This window comes from Solanum lycopersicum, chromosome 2 (assembly GCF_036512215.1).
Source record: "Solanum lycopersicum chromosome 2, SLM_r2.1".
Taxonomy (NCBI): Eukaryota; Viridiplantae; Streptophyta; class Magnoliopsida; order Solanales; family Solanaceae; genus Solanum; species Solanum lycopersicum.
The window spans coordinates 59,950,404-59,970,849 of record NC_090801.1 but is presented as its reverse complement, the minus strand read 5'-3'; the positions used below and the strand labels follow the sequence as shown (position 1 = coordinate 59,970,849).

Below are 20,446 nucleotides of genomic sequence, written 5' to 3'. Positions count from 1 at the left end.
GTGTATGATAAGGACCCCATATATCAACATGAATAAGCTCAAAAATGGAATTAGAGTGTGTAACACTTTGGCTAAAAGGCAATCTTTCTTGTTTTGCCATAGGACAGATTGTACACATAAAAGGTTGCTTGTTTGAGAAATTGGCTGGGATGGTAGATATTTTCCTCATTTTCACAAAAGGCACATGGCCAAGTCTATTATTCCACAATAGGTCTACACTATGTTTAGTAGATATAGTATCAGAAGTAGAAGAACAGACAGTATGACTATTACATTTGTTGTTATCATGTAAAGTTTTGTTTGTGGCTTGACCATTATTGCTAGACAAAGAAGAATTGTGATTGTTGTGAGATATGCAGCAGCATGTGGTGAAGTTAGCAGGGTTCCTCAGACATCTTGAACAAAGAAAATAGAGTCCTTCTCTGCTACTACCAAGCACCTGAGGCCTCTTCACTGAAGGGGCCTGCAGTAAACAAGAAACACTAGTAAACAGGACAACACTTCTCATTGAAAGAGTTAATGAGTGAACTGACACCAGATTGTATTTAAAAGAAGGCACATATAGCACATTGTGTAAAACAATTCCAGATGTGATTACTACATCTCCAAATTCTATCACCTTGACTTTGTATCCATTGGGTAAAGAGACAAGCACAGGGTAAGACATGGTTTGAACATTGGTAAGAGAAGATTTGTTAAAGGTTATATGGTTTGATGCTTCCGAATCAATGATCCATAGGTCAGCACTTGATTTAAAACATTCACATGAAGGATTGCCAAAATCAATAGATGAAGAACATATTATAGTACCTGCAAAGTTCACAGAACCAACTTCCATGTTTGAGTTGTTCAAATCAGTTCCTTCAACTCGAAAATTCTGCAAAAGTTTCATCATGTTATCATATTGATCTTTAGTGAATGTAACCATTTGATTCTGATTATTCTGCATGCATTCTTCTCTTTGTGCAGATGCCACATTATCATATGATCCATGAACATTGGCTACAACTCTCCTTCCTCTATATTCATTATTACTGTTCTGCCTTGCATGAGGTCCATTGTTCCTATTAACCTGGCTAGGATATCCAATCAACTTATAGCATCTCTCCCTGACATGTTCTGTCTTTTTGCAATAACTACAAACCATAGCACTTCTATTGTTACTGTTAGCTGAAAAATGGTTGGATCCTCCATAATTGTTGTTACTTGAAGTATTGCCAGAGCAGTTTTCACTAGAGAATGATGTTTTGTAGTTTCTTCCTGTTGATCCCTTTCCACTATTGTTAGAAGAGTTCACATTCAAGGAAATCGATTCTATAAGGGTTTGATTAGCAGGTTTAAACTCCCTTTGTTTCTCCTCTTGAATCATCAAGGAAAAGGCTTGTGCCATTGTTGGAAGGGGATTCATCATAAGAATGTTGCCTCTTATCACAGTATACACCTCATTCATCCCCATTAAGAATTGTATCAAGCGTCTGTCTTGTTCTGCTTTGTATAATCCATCTTTGGCTCCACAACTACAAGCACAAGAGCACTGATTCTTTACATTCAAAGTGCTCAATTCTTCCCAAAGTTTTTACATCCTGGTGTAGTAGACTGTTATATCCAAATTTCCCTGTGTGAGATCATTAATCTCTTTTTGAATTTGATACAGCTTTGCTCCATTTGTTTGGTCATATCTATCTTCAAGTTCCTTCCAAAGTTCCACTGAATCACTAACATACTCTACACTATCTGCAATTTCCTTAGTAAGAGAGTTTAAAATCCAGGAAGTCACCATGTCATCGCATCTCTGCCATTGATGCAACTGATTTGAGCTTGCAGTTGGTTTAACACAACTACCATCAATGAATCCAAGCTTGTTCTTTACTGACAAAGCTCGCATAACTCCCCTTCTCCAGGATCTATATCCTGTTCCATCGAATTGAGTTGGTACCAACACCATACCAAGGCTATCCGAAGGGTGTATGTAGAGAGTGTTGTGTGCATCACCATTAACAGAGGTTCCTTGTGCTGAAGGAGCACTTTCAGGTCCTGTCATGATGAAGGATCGACTGGATCACAGGAAAAACAATTAAACAAGAAGAATCAACAGCAGATTCAAATCAAAAGTAGCAAGAACAGCCTTGCTCTGATACCATATTAAACTGATCAACAATGGTGATTTACACCAAAACAGAAAGGAACCATAACAATCGATTTAGGAAGAAGAAGAAGAAGAAGAAGAAAAAGGAGGCATCGTTTGTGTTGAATTGTAGAAGATGCAAAACTGCTATCTTCATGTATTGATTCTCATTTATATACAAGAGAATTGTAATCACATATCCAACAAATACAAAAGATATGAAATACAAAATGTGTGACTAACTAACTTTCAAAAATCTAACTAACTTGATGTGACATCCAACTAACACTCTAACTAACATAACTAACATAACTAACAAACTAATCATAATTATATTGTTAATAATATCTTTCTCTTTTGCATCAAATACCTGAGTATTATTTTGAGATATGTTTTGTTTGGATTTTACTGGCAAATCTCCCTGTTGATTAATATTTTTTTTCTCCAATAATAGTTACTCCATACGTCCAACATTGTTTTGTCATGTTGCATTTTTCGAAAATTAATTTAACTAATTTAAATTAGATTACATTAATTTGATATTTTAAACAAAAAAATCCTAAAACTATTTAAAATTACAATAAATTATATTTTTTTTATATTAATATGATAAAAATATATATATATCTTAGAATGTTAGTCAAAATTTTTATAGTTTAACTCTAAAAAAAAATCATGACAAATAATATCAAATGGAGAAAGTATTAATTATTGATTTGACATATATTCTAAGAAATAATAATTAATTCTTTGAATATGTTAACTAAAATATTAAATTCATATATATATATATATATATATATATATATATATATATATACCCTTTAGAAAACTACTTTACTCAATTCTATTCCTAACCATAAAATGGAAAAGCAAAAACGAAGAAAATGAATTAAAGTAACCTTTTTCTAGTCAAATCCCTTTCATTCAAAAATCTCATGAACTTTCTTAAAGTTGAAACTTTTGAAAATTCACATGCCATTACTTTCTGCAAAGTCCAACTGTATGAGAGAGAAAAAGATAACACAACTTTAAACGAATCTTCTCCAATTGAATAAAAAGGTAAAATTAGAGATTTGATTTGTAGAAAAAAGCAAACTCGCAAGGTCTTTTTCGTCATTTCATTTATCACATCAATATATCATTGGGTTAAGGGATTAATACACACTTTAATTACGCAAAACAGGCTTTTTTCTAAAATCGGAAAAGAAGTAAAAAATAGAAAATCCCAAAAAAAGCCTTTTTTTAATATCGTTAAAATTAGTTAATTACAGTTAACTAAAAACCCAACACTATATTCCCGTCGGCGGGTTAACTCACCGGGAAATTCGCCGGACTTAGATCAATCTCGATTAGATTCTCTTCCTCGAATTCGCTATTTCTCTTGCAATCCAATTCAATCTCTATCAACTCTTCTCTATCTTCATCGTCCCACTGGAAACATACATTCTCCGGCGAATCCCAGTTTCCGATAACCGGTGAATCCCCGCCCGACGAACTATCCGTATCCGTATCCGTTTCCGGGTAGTACATCGACAACGAAGCATACTTCTCAATAACCCTCAACTCTTCGTCTCTCTTCTCCTCTGTATATTCCCCGTCTTCTTCTTCTTCTCCTTCATAGGCTTCGTATATCACCTCCAATGGCGCCCTCACATTCCACTCCACAAAGCAATCCCCATAAAACCGTCTCGATTCCGGTTCTAGAACCGAATCCTTTTCACAACTTGTGTCCACACTGGATTCGTTTCTCTGTTCCAAATTCGGTTCAAACACCGAATCCTTTTCACAATTGGATGAATCCACATCAGAATCAACTGGGTCCAGGTCCGGATCCGGGTCAAGCACCAAATCATTCTCACACTTGATACTATCACCAAAATCAGGCGGATTTTGTATACATAACATCTCGAATTCGGGTTTTTTGTTGTTCTTCTGTGAAATTCTCTGAGCTGCACCGAGTCTGAGCAGAGAAAGTAACAGAAGAGAGGTTGAAATGATGAGTGGAGAAGCAGCAATCGTTGGAAAATATATGAAAATAATAGTGTAGAGAGTAACAATGGTGGAGAATAAAGGATATTGAGATTCCATGGTGTTGTGTAGTGGTTCAGTGAAAAAATGGCGCTTTTTTTTTTTAATTTAAGATGAATTTGCATTCACTGAATATGGAGGATTTGATATAATTTTGTTTTCGACCTTATAATTTCCTGCATTTAATACGAAATTAAAGTGAATTTGGGAAGAAGATGGACAAAAGAGAATGGGGATTCCAGTGGAGGGATTGAATGCAATGCACACACTATAAATATATATATGCTTCTATATAATCGATTCGAAACACCGAACGAGAAATAAAAAAATTCCAATGCACTTACTATAAATACTTGCTTCTATGTGGTGCCGTATTATATTTAAGGAAGATATAATGTAACGGATCGGATTCGTCTATTCTCATTAATAATTCAGCATCCATACTAATTTGTCTTTACGGTAGTCAGATTTTGAAGACTTTACTTGGGGGATGTGTTTGGTAGGAGCATAAATAATTTTTTCAAGAATTAATGAGTTTTTTTTTTAAAAAAAAAATAAGTAATAAATACTTCAAGAGCATTATTATGTAAGCTAGCAAAATGTTACGAATATTAGGTGAGGAGTGACGGTTGGTTCATGGAGGTAAAATAGTCCAGGGATGACGATTGAGACGTTGAGTAGATTGAATTGAAAGTTAGATAACTTATTTTTTTCTATATTTTATTAAGGAAATTATTATTTTTTATTTTTAAAGAATTTATTTTTCTAAAGAAATTTATTTTAACTAATCGAAAATGCACCCCAACAATAAGGGCTTTGAACATAGGTTGCGCAAAAAAAAAAACAAAAAAAAAAACATAGGTTGTGCCACAAAAGAATAATTATAGTCATCAATTAAATATATATTAAAATAATTTTTTATATATATACACTTTATTTGTTTGATGAACATTATATTGTATAAACATCGCATCAAATAATGCATACTTTCATTATTATTAAAATGAAATTTCTGACTCTATTATTTTAATATTATACATGTACAAGTCAAGTCAAATATGATGGATGTAGTTACGTACAATGATAACCCTTACATTTTTGTAACACTAAATCTAAACTTAGTATTGATATATATTTCATAATATTTTAAGGTAATATAAAAAATGAAGTCCAAAACATTAAATTTGCTTAACTCGAGAGTACAAAGGTACATGTAAGTGACTTAGAAAAGATTAATAAATTAGTCTGTATTAAAACGAGTAAGATCTTTTTACTCTTAATTTGAGATCTTTGACTCAAGATGTTGATATAACAATTTGTTAGAAGAACTTTTGACTCTTAATGCGAATTTGATTTTGTCAAAATTTTAATGTAAGTTTCAGTATCGCTTGAGAAGCCGAAGTGAGATAAAAAGGGAAAAGGCAGGAAGTAGCTTTGTGGGTATGGGGTTAGTGGGAAGTGTGGATTTGATTTTCAAGAAAAAATGAGTGAAGATTATGGACTCTTTGTAAAGTGAGGGGTGTCTCTGTCTGTGGGGAAGAGAGAGTTAGGCATGAAATACTAATATCTAATAGTAAGAGTTAGGTGCCTTTCTTAATCATGTTAATTAAACTTTAATTGAGATGATATATTGAGATTGATTACTTAATTCAATGTTTCATCATGCTTTTAGAAGCCTAAATTGTTTTTTGTTATAATATTATTACTTAATTACTATACAAACATGCATGCAACTAATTAATCTATGGTTGATACAGTACATCCCCCTGTTTAATCAATTTGTTCTCATCTCCTTAAAATTATGGGAAATTAGAGTTGTTACTTTCTTGATTTCGACTTCCAAAAAGCCAATGATAACTTTGTAAAAAGTATTCATTATACAATGTATAATGCTTGTTACATTTTATCATAGAGTAGGCAAGGTGTCATCTTGAAAATCATAAGATATTTATATTTAAGTGGATTCAAATGTATTTGGGATATATTATAAATCTCGTTTGTTTTATTTTTATTTCGCTTATCATTTTCGTATGTATTTGAGATCCTAGATACATATAAATACATGTATCTAGTGTGATTTGCATGTACATGAGATACATATATAACAAAATCTCGACCCCTCTTTCTCCATATATCGCTCGCTTCCTTCTTTATTTTAGTGCATCTAGTAGCAAAAATATATGCATCTAAGTGTGTCTTTCTCAATACACAGTATGAAACTCTTAATTAGTGATAAAATACGTAACATTTTAAAATTATAGATAACAATAATATATATGAAGTGCAGTATATATCTAATAATCACATAGTTTCTCCTTTTTAGTGTTTGATCGATAAGTAAGCAAATTAATATTACTCGAAAAACATTTAATATGCAATCAAGCAAAACTCTACGAAAGTGAAATACGGTGGCGAACATGAATACAAAAACACCCACAACTATTTGATTTGTATTCTAAAACAATTACTAATTAATTACTTTGATGGTAATGGTAGGAAATCAAAATATGTCTTTATGGTCTTCACTCTTAATCCTAAAAAGATTTCTATTAAAAGCCCGTCAAGATTTGGATTTGGAATAAGTTAATTACCTCCTAAAATGTCAATGACTATGGAAGGAATGGTCAATGGTTTTGATAATATGATAACAGTAATAAAATTAATTAAAATATACCCTTGTCAAATATATCCAAATAAGATATAGGTTTTTATATAATGTAGACTAATTTTCTTAACTAATTGTGCATCTAAATTCATCAATCATTTACATTATACAAATTTAGACAAAGAAAAGGTGCATGTAATATAGAGCAGTAGGCATTTATCACTGTTATATAAATTATCAAATACTAGTTGTCAATTTAAACCAAGACAAAATTAATTATCATTTTTCAACTTTGTCTTTAACATTAATTATTTTAGAATTAAGAGAGACATATATATCGATACATAATAAAGAATTAATAAGGAAGATGTTGATCAAACAATACTTTTATTAATTTTATTTTTTTTAAGAATTGTGTCAGATCTTATTATGATAACTAAAAAGAAACGAAGAGAGTAGTAATTCTTTTCCATGTTTTAATCCTACCATTAATTTTTTGTTCTCAAATCACTTTTCAAGCACTAAACGTTAGGCGTAATTAATATGGTAAAGTAATCATATCAATATAAATTATTATTTCTTAAAGAACATGTCAAAACTAATAGAAAAAATAATAGTTGTTGCAGTGCACGTGATTTTCATAAACATAAATAGGTAAGGTGTCCCTGGGGAAAAGAATACATCTTGTTACCCAGGGGCCGACCCACGTTGGGTCGAGTGTTTATCCGAACACTCTCGACAAAAAAATACACAATATATACAAGGTAAATTTCCTGTATTTTTATAGATGAATAAATGTTAAACTTTCTTGATAACAAATAAAAATAGATGGTTCAATGGTAATACTTTTGAATATTAAGATGCATGTCCCAGATTTGAATCCTGCAACAACATTTATTTATTTTTCTTTATAATTTAATTTTTATTTTTATTTTTCAAACCTCTCGAAGAAAAATCCCGAATCTTGAATCCGTTAATTGTTGACAAAAAGATCTCACTTTATATATTTTTAATAAACCAATAAGCCTAAAGGACACATTTTATCAACTTCATGGAGAAATTTTTAAGTTAGTGAAATATAAAATATTACGACTTTCGCTACTTATTATATAGTCATTAGTTCTTTTCGTTGATACTTTTTTATATAACAAATAAATAAAAATGAACGAACGAAACATATAAATTGAATAAATAATACATCCAAATAATTTGGATTAGGAAAAGCGTCAAGCTGTATACCAATATCGAAACGACAAAGTTGGATTATATTTGTAGCCATGCACGTGATTTGCATAACCATAAAAGAACGAATATATCTTTTTCCAAACCAAATTTTCAATAAATTAGCCAGATAAATAAATTAAAATAGACACAATAATTCTTCTCGACTTAATTTTCTAAACTATAGTAAAAAAGTATTTTGGACCATTATTTACAGCAATTATAACAAGTAAAATTGAGCTGAAGAAGAATTGCTAATATTTATGTCTAGAAAATTGCTTTTAATTTGGGGTCTACCAATACTGGCACCACAACTTATATTGCTTTATTCTTTTGTTAATTTAATTATTATTGGACGATACAGTGAATTTGTTGCTGTTTCCAGTTATCCACCTCTAACTGTCAACTTTCTACCTATACGTAATTAAGTGTTATCGTAACATTCACAATATTTTATACTTATTAGTTTGGACTATGTAGCTCAATTTTATAGATTATAAAATTTCAAAAAATTACATAAATATTAAATTAAAAAACATTGAGTATATACTAAAGTAAAAGTGCAAATTCTTAAAGTAATAACTTAATTCTACTTGGGAAGCTCTCTTTAAAAAGAAGAAATATCTCTTCAAAGAAATTCTCGATTTTCTTACTTTATTTTCTAATTTCGCTTTTAATTAGCAAAGTTATTGAAAAAATGTATAAGTACCCCTTCAATTTATGTCTGAAATCTCAAAGACACACTTATATTATACTAAAGTTCTATTACCCCCTAAATTTATTTTATAAATACCCTTTTTCGGCCTACGTGACATTAGTTTGAAAAAAAATGTTAGCACACGCTGGAACCACAAGATATTGTCACGTAGAACGAAAAGGGAAAGAAAATTATTTATAAAATAAGTTCAGAAGAATAATAAAACTTTAGTATAATATAAGTGTGTTTCTGAAATTTTGAACATAGATCGAAGGGATATTTATTCATTATCTCAAGTTATTAGATCCTGTTTCTTTTGATATAATGTACAATCTCTTCTTACCTATTGATTTGGCAAAGATAACATTTTTAAATATCAATACTCAAAGTAGAAACAAGCCTAACCAACCAAAAATTATCTTTGGTGTAATTATGTTTTTATGTGTATTTTTAATTTTTTTTTTGTGAATTCGATTAAGACTATAAAAGGAAAATTATAAAGTATAACTTTACCTAATATATATATATATATATATATATATATATATATATATATATATATATATATATATATATATATATATATATATATATATATATATATATATATATATACTTTGATTAAGAATATGATATATTTAAACGGTTGGAAGCTAAAGATGAAGAAAAAATACATGATACATATTAAACTTGTAAATAAAAAGTTCATAGAGATTTAAAGGTAGATGAAAGATTTTTATAGACAATCCATTTTTTTTTTAAAAAAAATGATAAATATACTAAGATATTTTAATAATTTTAACTTTTGATTTAGACTTTTTGCACTTTTAATAGAACAGAATGATCTTGTTGATTTTTATTAGTAAAACCTAAAGAAAATGAAGCTTAATAACTCCATTCTTATAATACTCGTTTACATGATTTTAATATGATTTTTTTTTAAGTAGTAAAAATTAAGGTCGAAGAAATTCATAAAGTAACAACAAAGAAGCATATTGTACATTTCTATCATTTTCATGCATATTTTTGCATTTACAAAATAACTTTTATAAATTATATAACTTTCTTGATTTTCGTGTCTATTAGCCTATAGATATGGCGCATTGGAACAACCAAAAAAATTCTAAAATTTTTAACGAGGACATCCGTGTTGATTTTCGAGAAATGTTACATATGGTTCCTTATTTTTTCCAGACATATATTGACATTTACAAGCTAATTGTCACGGATTTAGAGTATTTGCTAAGACTGCGTGCGGCACTCGACAACTTACTCACGAATCTTTCACGATCCTGTAAGCTCAAGTAAGCCTTTAAGACTAGGAACGCTAAGAGAATGTAAAGAAAGATTTAGAAAGAACTTTGGAAGATGATTTGTATTAAGCTTGGGAGCTTTGCTTACAACTTTGGTTGGATTGTTGGATGAGTTACAAATGAGAGGCCCTCCTATTTATACTACTTCGTAAGAATCTAAGAGTAAATAAATACTATTCTAGAAGTCCCTAAAGTAATTACACTTTAGTCCATATTTTAGAGAATTCTACACTCTCTAGAATATGCCAAACTCTTCCAAAATGATCTAAAGTATTCTAGGGAATTCTCTAATCTTCTCCAGAGATCTAGAAGGTTCTAGAGTTCTCTATAAACCTCTTCACAACTCTAGATCCTTCTGCCCCATTCGGTTGCTAAATCTGGCTGGAATTGTGACGGGACGTCACAAAATTCTTAGGAATTAAATGACTTTCTTGATTTTTAGCCCATAGATCTAGTGCCTCAGAACACATAAAAGAAATATCTAGAAACTTTATAAAAATCTCCGTAATAAGTTGGGAAAACGTTACGTACACAATCTCACTATTTTTTCAACCATATTTTCACATTTACAAGAAAATTTTTAGAAATATTTCTACTTTCTTTATTTTTCGTTTATACTAGACCATGGATCTGACTATTCGAAGCATCAATTTTTTTTTAAAACAAAGTTTATGAGTACCTCCTTAGTATGTTGGGAAAGCATTACGTATTGTCCCATCATTTTTTTAAAACATATTTTCGCATTTACAATTTTTTATTTTTTCGTATGCATCAGCTCATAATTTTCCTTAGAGCACCCAAAAAATATTCTAAAAGAATTTATGTGGGTCATTGAGTTGGGTGAAGTGTTAATACCATCCCATCTTTTTTTCAGTCATATTTTCACATTGACAAGCCAACTTTAAGGAGTCACACAGCTTACTTTGTTTTTCTTATATATTAGCTCATGAATTCTGCACTTCAGGCCACTAATTTTTTTTTTTTTGAAAAAACTTTATGAAAACCTCCGTAATAAATTGGGAAAGCATTACGTATAGTACCATAATATTTTTCGCATTTACACTAAAAATTACAAATCTTTCTTGATTTTTCGTGTGTAACCTATACCTTGGAGCACCCCAAAGAAATATTCTCGAAAAACTTTTTGAGGACTTATGTAATGAGGTGAGGAACATTACATATAGTTCCACCATTTTTATTTAGGCATATGTTTTCATTCAAAAGCTAACTTTTAGAATTGCACGATTTTCTTGACTTTTTGTGTATGTTATAGCTCGTGAATCTAACAACTCTAAAACAAATTTTTGAAAAAACTTTTATAAGAACCTTTGTAATTAGTTATGGAAGCTGGGCAAAGCCAATTTAAGCCGACGCAATCGCCAAAACTGAACCGAGTTGATCTTTCTCAAGCCCTTTTTAGGACTCACCAGGTTTGACCCATTTTCCCCAACCAGAGTAATAATACAGATAAAACAAGCATTGCAAAGTTATGAAACTATGTACAGCAAGCAGCATCAAATACAGCAGGTCTAAAATTTAGCAAAAAGATAAAAAGTAGTGGAAGTGGAAATTAGTAATACTTACTTCCCGTTTTCCCAATGCGCACTTCAACAGCCCCCTATTATGAAACAAGCGCTGTGCAAACTACATGTTTGATTGGCCGATGACTAATAATGACAGCCGAGAGAAGATAAAACAACACATTCCAGGACAGACCTAGATTAGATCGTGCCTGAAATAAGACCATGATATGCAAACATTGTTGGGAAAACGTGGACAAGCATAAAAATATATATGGTAAAAGTAATGGAAATAAAATGGGAAAATAACGATATCAAGAATTTTACGTGTAAACCCTTCTGAATAAGACGGGCCAAGAGGAGCAATTGATATTACTATACTAAGGAATTTTACACACACTCTTTTGATTTCCGTCTTACTAAAATATCGCTCACACTCTATTTTTTTTCACATACTATTTTCTTGTATAGTCTATCGAATACCTCACTTTGCTCTCAAAATGGTTTTTCTCTCTAACTTGGTGTGTTCTACAAATGCGCAAGAATACTCTATTTATAGAAGGATGAAACCATGCTTATGTCACTAATGATATATATAAACATAGCAAAGTCAAGAATGGTCGCAAATCTTACCAATTTGCCAACTACCAAATCTTTTATTTTCAACTCCAATTATTATTCTTTTTTAGCAATTGCTTGTACCAATTGAATAGACTAAAAAATGTGATGGATTCAACAAACATTAGCCTAAACACAAGAAACATACATGAGTAATGAAACTTGCAAAACACAATAACTACTTGCGGAGGATATTAATTAAAACGAAAAATAACCATTACTTCCAATGGTTAATGGACCAAGAAACTCAAGGATACGATAGGGTCACTCCTCAACAACAATATGAATGTTCCAAACCCATCAGATAATGAGGCAAATAAGAAACTTACAGCACACTTCATGCCTTCATAATTTGTGTAGTCCACCAAGCCAAAGGTTCCAGATATGGACAAGAAAAAAATTATCATGAGTAGTGGAATGGAGCAGCATTACACTTTGTTAGAATTGGTAACAAAATCATAATGGATGAACCATACAATTTCCACTTCTCATATATGGCACAATTTTATCACTTTTAAGGAACAACAAAAGTAAAAAAAAGTCTAGCCCGTGTAAAGGGAAAATGACCAGTGAAGGCGTTCACAAAAATCAAAATACTACATATCACAACTTCTTAAAATTAAAATATTATTTTATAATTTCTTTTGAATTTTCTTAATATAAAATATTTAAAAGAAAAGGAGAAAAAGGATAATTGTGATTCTTGGTCAAAGAATTATTTTTATTTTTGTATATTTTACCGATTAAGAGTTATTTCAATTTTCTATATTGAATAGGTGAATTTTCGATGATTATTATGTATGAAAGATATTCAAAAGTTATACTATTTTTAATAAAAAAAATTGATACTCTTATCTTGATATCCGAACTCTTTCAAATGGTAACAAACATGAGCCAACTTAAAATTATTGGTGTAATATACCACAAATAATATAAATAAATTGAATAAAATAAATTTTTAGGCTGAGCCGTGACTATCTCATTCTCTTTAAGGAGATTCAATTTCACCGATAGCAGTATCACTCTTGACTTGTCCCCTCCTTGATATAGCAGTCCAACAACGTTGTATAACTCAAACAACTCCAGATTAATTGAAGAGTTCAAATCTCCACAACAAGAACACCTTCCTTTAAAATATAATTACTCTCTTTGCTTAGTGAATATAGTTTAAAACTTAGAATATTTTCTTGGGAAATTTAGCTAACTAGTCAAAAAAATTAACTTATTTAGTGATAATATTCATATTTTAATAATATTAGTAAACATGTCAAAAATGTCATTATTTTAAAAATAAATAATTATTCTGATATTATTAATATTTTCTCTCTCATTATTTACACTCTTTTTTTCTCTCTCATATTTACACCCTTTTTCTCTCTCTCATAGATTACACATTTTCCTATATTTATGTAATTGGATAGATATTAATATTATTTTAATTTTTCTCTCTCTTTTCTTAAGCTTATCAATTTCTCTCTCTTACTTTCTTCCTAATCAAATCTCCTGATTTTTCTCTCTTTCCTTATTCTTCTTTTTAATTTCTCTCTCTAACATATATTTTCTATTATTCTTATTTAATTTCGTTGCAAGATTTGATTTGAAGATTAACATTGATTTGGGTATTATGTTTTTCAGATTCCTTATTTATTTACTTACTGATTTCAGTGTTTTTTTAATTTTTTTTATTTTATTGTTGTTCTTAAAACATTTTTTAGGGTTTGAGACTACATAATTCTCTCTTCAATGGACGTTTTCAAGAGAATTACTAGAGGTATGACACAAAATAATCAAAGTTCTTCCAATTTTCCATCATTTAATTTTTTTTCACTCAAGAATTAAACAACAATGTAGGTGCCGCTTCTAAATCTAAGAAAGATATACGATGGGGGAAAATGTCTGAATCCGTCAATGTGCAAAATCACACACAAATTAATAATAATGAAGCTGAAGAAGACCAATTTGTTGGAGAAGTGATTTTTTTTTTTGCATGTTCTGTGTCTTGCATGTTTAGTTTAATTTGTTTAGTAATTTTTAAAATTCAAAAAAATTCATGTTACAATGCGTTTGAAAGTGTATATGAAATTTTTATTATGTTATAGTTAGTATTTATTTGTGTATTTCATATATTTATTGTATTTTGTGTTCTTTTTTTTTGTGTGTTAGTTATGTCAATGTAACACATTATATGAGTTTGATTGTGTATATTTTATAGTTTTGATGTTTTTTGTATTCATAGATTTGGAAGTGTATATTGAATTTTGTTGTTGTTTTAGTCATTATATATTTTTGTATTTCATTGTTTTATTGTATTTTGTATCCATAGATTTGGAATCGTATTTCATTTATTTAATTCATTTTGTATTCTGTTTTTTTGTGTGATAATTATGTCAATGTACCACAGTTAGTATTTATTTTTGTATTTCATAGTTTTATTGTTTTTTGTATTCATAAATTTGGAAGTATATATTGAATTTTGATAATGTTTTAGTCAGTATGTATTTTTACAATTAATAGTTGTATTCATTCAAAAATTATGTTGCATTGTTTCTGAATTTGACATTTTTTTCTAATTTAATTTGGATTTATTCTAAAGGTATGTCAACTAGTTATGTATTTTATTTAAGAATGAGTACACTAAATATTCAATTATTTCTTTTCAATTATATACTTTATTCACTTTTTCATTATACTAATTTTTGTATTTTATATGTTATTATACAAAATTCTATATAAAAAGTCGAACAAATAGAAATACAAATAAAATACATATTGAAATAAATACATACAAGATTTTTGAAGAAAAAAAATAACTATATAGGGAAAAAATATATGAAAATACAAATATATTTCTTAAATGACTATATAGAAAAATTTGGCATATAATAAATATAAATAGAATATATTGTGGAATGAATATAATTTTAAAAAGGTAAAAATTCCGGAGAAAAAAAAAACAAATTTAAATTTTATTTGAAAATTAACCGATGAGAAAATTAAGGATGGCTTACCTTTTTTTGAAATATTCTCTTCCTTGATTTTCTTCCTTTTGTTATTAAATAATTATATTCTTTAAATAAAAACAAATAATAAAAATATAAATAAGATACATAACAAACTAAAATATGACATTTTTACTAAATATTGAAAGTGTTGCTAATGAGTCCTCTTAAATGCTAAAATATTGACATTTTGAAAAATTTCCCGTTTTTCTTTGTGTCAACTCACTCTTTCACTAAACTAACTCAATATACACAATATAATAATATTCATCTTTTTCAGTACTCCATATTTTCTGGTGCATCTCTTGCTTCTTCTACTTCTTCCTAACACAAAGGAATACCACACTATTTATAGGATGAATATGGAAAATAGTGAGTAGTAAATTTATCAAATGAATTACTCAAATTTTATATAAATTACGAGACATAAAGATAGAGTGAGGAGTGAAATAAGGAGTTCGTAGTTGCATAAGTTACTAAAAACTATAATGGTCACTTTCTTCCACAATTGATGAGATAAAGAGACACAAATATAATGTCTACCAATTGACATACTATGATATATAATCTAACATATAATATATTTTTATTAATATTAAAATATCACACCAACATATATTATATATTAAATCTCACTCGTTGACATAAACGTGCACTTAACTTAGTTGGTTAGACATTTTAGTTTCACCATCTTGATTGTGTGTTCGACGGGCTAAAAGATAAATAGAGCATTCTCGTATTCTTATGAGTGAGATGTATTCTTATGTTCTTAAAGTTTCTAGAGAATCATTTAAAAATCATCTTTTAAATAATATATCAAAATTTTTTATCACGTTGATATGTATGTTATTTTAGTTGGAGAAGTCGATAATTTTAGTGATGGAGAAATTGTTCTTTCAGACTTGTAAGTACTACTAGACACATGCGCCCGTGCCAGCATGGGCCCAATATCTGTTATTTTTTGTTCTATTTTATGTGATACAAATAAAATTTAGAAAGTTAATTAAATTATAGTATGATTTTAAATACTTTAAGTTATTAATTATTGTAATTTATAGTATCTTATGTAATATAAATAATATATATTATTTTTCTTGTCCCAATATATATGACACAAATAAAATTTCAAAAGTCAATATGTTGTCAATTATCGTGTGGAACCACACATGTGAAGCAGACATATTGGTTGTCTCTTGTGTTGTTATGATGGAACAACTAAAATATGAATAAGAAATATATTTACGTATACGAAATGTCAAAAGACTCATATCAATAAATAAGCTGAAATTAATCAAAGATATCTACTAATTAAAACACAAATTTTCAATGTGAAGATCTTGTAAATCAATTAGTAGATGTAGAGGCCTTTAATTATAGAAATAATACTCCCTTCGTCCACTATTAATTGTCATACTTTTCATTTTAAAAGTCAAGTCATAAAAAATTTGACTAACATTTCACAGTATATTTTTCCTCATATTGATATACAAAAAATTGCAATATAGTTTTGAGTATCTAAATTTTTTATTAAAATATCAAATTAATGTAGTCTAATTTAACTTTAAAAATTAATCAAATTGATTTTCGAAAAGCGTAACGTAACAAATAAAAAGCGAACGGATGGAGTAATTGATTTACGGGGAAAAAAAGCTGAAATTAAAACAGAAATAAAAAATAATGTGTTGGGCATGGGAAAAAATACCTGAAATTAAAACTTAAGGTCTTGTAAATATGAAGCCTAATCTAGTAGGCCAAATAGTTGGGCATGCGGAAAATACCTGAAATTAAAACAAAAATAAAAAATGATATTGACAAGGTTTGAACCCCATACCTTTAAGGTTGAAATATGAAACTTAATCCACCAAGCCAAATAGCTAGGTATATAAACAAGCATAAAATTGAAGCAGACATATTAACCTTCAGCTATGTGTTTATTATCCCTTATATATAAGTAATAGATATAAAGTTCTCAAAGAGTCAGAGAAGAACTAAATTTACAACAATAATTGAGGCAAGAGGACATTTAAAAAACTGAAACTTAGCTTTAAATTTTGAATATATTTGTGGGTGCTGAAAATCTATCATATTTATGGTTAGAATTTGAATGAGAGCCTTTATTTCATCTGCCTTATATAAATTTATTCAGTATTAAGTTATTTTTATTAGTATTTTGAAGCTACTTGAATAATTTTTACGAGAGAGATTTGTGGTAAAATTAAAGACTACATTTTACTGAAGACGACCTGCATTAATACCAAACAATTTACAAACCAAATCAATTTGTGCAGCTACATAATATAATATCTAATCAAACATGATTGGTTGAAAATCAAATCAAAATTGATAATTCAAAATTGAAAAAAAATATTGTTGTATTAATAACGGGTTGTTACTTGATAGTATAGTGATTTTAATAACATTTTTAATTTTTTTGTTATCAAGTCATCTATTCTTAAGAATTGAAGTTTTTTCTTAATTGGATTAACGATAATTTGATAATAAATTAAATAATTATATTTATAGCATTTGTATATAAATTCCTTGACTTAAAATTTGTTTCTACTTTTATTGGTCTTTGCCTCAAACTCTTGATTGTTCAACAATGTAAAAAAATGGTTGTTTTTTAGAAAATGTAATTTGTGAACTCATTTGCATGTTTTATTTGATTCTTTACTTTATTTTAAAGTGATTTTCAATAAAAAAAAAATTATTGTCTAATCTCAACAATTAACCCGCCCGTAACAAAAAATTATCGACAAATCAATATATTAATAATTCTATAGCGGATTAACATTTCTATAAACCAATAACCATTAAATAAATTGATAAATTTCAAATCAAATCAAATCAATTAATACACAACCGAACAACAATATATTCTTTACCAAAACAACAACATCACATAAAAAAGTTCATATTTAAAATTTATCTTCTTAATACTTAATTAAAAAATAAAATAATCTCGTCATCACAATTTAACACAGCAGCAGCCGCCTTTTAAGACTACTTCTCTAAGAAGGATCTAGTAGACCATTCACTATAAATTATTCCAATGTACTTGTCAATAAAATCCTCACCGTTTATCTCTACATCCAATGACGTATAAGCATCTCATTCACCCTAAAACACGTGTCAGGTGATTATAGTAACATCCACTGAAACGTGTTAGATAAGTTACTGATCTGCTGACATGGAACCGACCAACACTCCTCGTCATTCAAACTACCTTTTCTCTCTCCTTCAACCAATCATGTACTACCACGTGTCCTTTTTCAAAACGGCTAATTTTCATTTCCCTCTTCATCAGATTCAAAAACACAACCCCAAGAGATATTTTAATGGGAATATTCGAGTGCCTTCTAGGCAAAGATCAAATTATTTTTTTATTTATTTTGAAAAAAAAGGAACATTTGTATATAAGGAAGTTGGTGTACAAGTTTGAAGAAAGTAAAAGGCGGCAGAAGAATATACGTTATTTCAATCGGGCGGCGCAAATTAGGGCTTCATTTCAAGGTAATGTTTCTATGTATATATATATATATACACTGAGTTGCAACTAATTGCTAAATTTAATTGCTATATTTCAAGAGTTTTTGGTTGGATTTGGGTGATTCTGATTGGTTTTGTTGTGAAAAAATAATAATCAGGTTTTGCGGATTTTTCGATTTTGATTAAGAGGAAGTGCAATGGCATTGGGGAAAAAATGTGGAAGTTACGGGTCGGGTCTAGTGAGAAGTAGTTCGTTTGGGAGGAAGAGAGTTATAGTGGATGTTGATTTCAGTTCTACAATACATATGAAGAAAGTGTGCAGTCATAATTCGTTTTTTAATCACGAAAAGTCTCCAATTGAAGACTTGCCTCAAGATATTTTGGTAAGTAATTAATTCTATTTTGAGTGTATTGTAATTGTTGATGACCAGCTTATTTTGCTCTGTTTTATTGTTATAATAATTTTACTTAATTTGGCAGATTAGGGTATTGTGTGGAGTTGATCATGATGATTTGAAGAGGCTGTATCATGTATCAAGGGCAATTCGAGAGGCGGTAAGTTAGGGTTTTTTTTGTTTTACAGAAAAGGTATTGAATTTAATACCATTAATGCTTTTTTTTTGGTGGAATGAACAGACTGTGATTGCAAAAAAGCTGCATTTTGAGTATGCAACACCCAGAAAGACGGTTGGTTTCAAAAATGCAATTGATGATTCAGGCGAATTCAATGACATTGAAGCACCAAATACTCCGAGGCAATTGAAAGTTCGCAAGTTGAGGTTAAGCAAGAAGAAAATTGCTGATATTTCTGTTGCGTTGTTTGCATCAGAAGACGATGATGATAATTGGATGGCGATGAATGCTGAGTTTTAGAGGTATTGTTGTTGTAGAAATCATAGGTTTTTTAGTCTCTAGTTAGAAGAAATAGTTGCCAGTGTTATTTCTTCAATCCTTTCATTGAAGATTAGTTAGTTCATTTTGGGGATTCTGTTTGAAGGCCTTTCTTTTTTGGCGCTTCTTATGTCATAAAAATTAGGTTGTGTACATAACAATATATAGTAATTGTTGTGTATCATTTAGTTAATTTAAATGACAATTGTCTTTCCACTTTTAATTTAAACTTGTAATTGCTTTATAGTTTTGTGATGTTATGCATCTTAATGTATTTGGTAAAATATGGGGAAGAATTATTCCATTAATCAAGTGTATAGTGATGGGTTTTTTTTTTTTTAAAAAAATCATTATTAGAGACTGTTGAGTGTGTGTGAAATTATATAGACTTCAAATACTTTAGTAATGATTGAATTTTGAATACAAAATGTAGTGATACTTGGCTACTCCTTTTGTTTAATAATATTTATTTACTACGTTACAAATAGATGTCTAATAATACTTGTTTATCTTATAAAATTTATAATTTATAGATAGTATCGAATATATAAATAATATTAATATTTTACCTGTTTGTGATGTCATAGATTTTTTTTTGAGCATATAAAAAATATTTATTTATTTTGTATACGTATATATTAGAATAAAATATATATCGTGGTGAAGTAAGTGAAATAAGAGTTAATATGTTGAAATAATAATATATTGTATTAGTTGAAATATTTGATATGTTTAAATTTTCTCTATTTTTTGTAGGAGTACTAATGTTCTGTTCAAACCTTGATTTCGTCAAAATAAAATTGATTTATTTTATTTTATTATTACATTTGGTTATTATAATTTTTAAGCATTAATTAAATATTTATAAGATTTACGAAAAATGAACATACAAAAGTTATGAATAATGTGTAATATCAAACGTTACAAATAAGATGAA

At 28.8% G+C, this 20,446-nt stretch overlaps 3 protein-coding genes across 5 annotated transcripts; 1 reads left to right on the top strand and 2 right to left on the bottom strand.

Moving 5' to 3' along the window:
- Nucleotides 1–331: 331 nt before the first annotated feature.
- Nucleotides 332–1,456, bottom strand: LOC104645814 (uncharacterized). Its single transcript, XM_010318374.4, has 2 exons — nucleotides 811–1,456; nucleotides 332–463 (listed from the first exon to the last, which is right to left on the bottom strand). The coding sequence occupies exons 1-2, from the start codon at nucleotides 1,454–1,456 to the stop codon at nucleotides 429–431; spliced, it is 681 nt and encodes a 226-aa protein (XP_010316676.1). The 3' UTR covers nucleotides 332–428.
- A 482-nt stretch (nucleotides 1,457–1,938) lies between these two features.
- LOC101253150 (uncharacterized) lies at nucleotides 1,939–5,010 on the bottom strand. 3 transcript variants are annotated; one of them, XM_004232749.5, is made up of 3 exons: nucleotides 4,501–5,010; nucleotides 3,446–4,332; nucleotides 1,939–2,054 (listed from the first exon to the last, which is right to left on the bottom strand). In XM_004232749.5, the coding sequence occupies exons 2-3, from the start codon at nucleotides 4,214–4,216 to the stop codon at nucleotides 2,028–2,030; spliced, it is 798 nt and encodes a 265-aa protein (XP_004232797.2). In that variant the 5' UTR covers nucleotides 4,217–4,332; nucleotides 4,501–5,010; the 3' UTR covers nucleotides 1,939–2,027. The 3 variants fall into 3 exon arrangements, with proteins under 3 accessions (XP_004232797.2, XP_019067863.1, XP_025885183.1); XM_019212318.3 differs by having other exon boundaries at nucleotides 3,446–4,088; XM_026029398.2 differs by lacking the exon at nucleotides 4,501–5,010 and having other exon boundaries at nucleotides 3,446–4,494.
- A 13,459-nt stretch (nucleotides 5,011–18,469) lies between these two features.
- Nucleotides 18,470–19,732, top strand: LOC101267089 (F-box protein At1g61340). The gene is made up of 4 exons (XM_004233769.5): nucleotides 18,470–18,642; nucleotides 18,777–19,001; nucleotides 19,099–19,173; nucleotides 19,255–19,732. Exons 2-4 carry the CDS (start codon nucleotides 18,816–18,818, stop codon nucleotides 19,489–19,491), a joined length of 498 nt encoding a protein of 165 aa, XP_004233817.1. The 5' UTR covers nucleotides 18,470–18,642; nucleotides 18,777–18,815; the 3' UTR covers nucleotides 19,492–19,732.
- The last annotated feature ends 714 nt before the right edge of the window (nucleotides 19,733–20,446 follow it).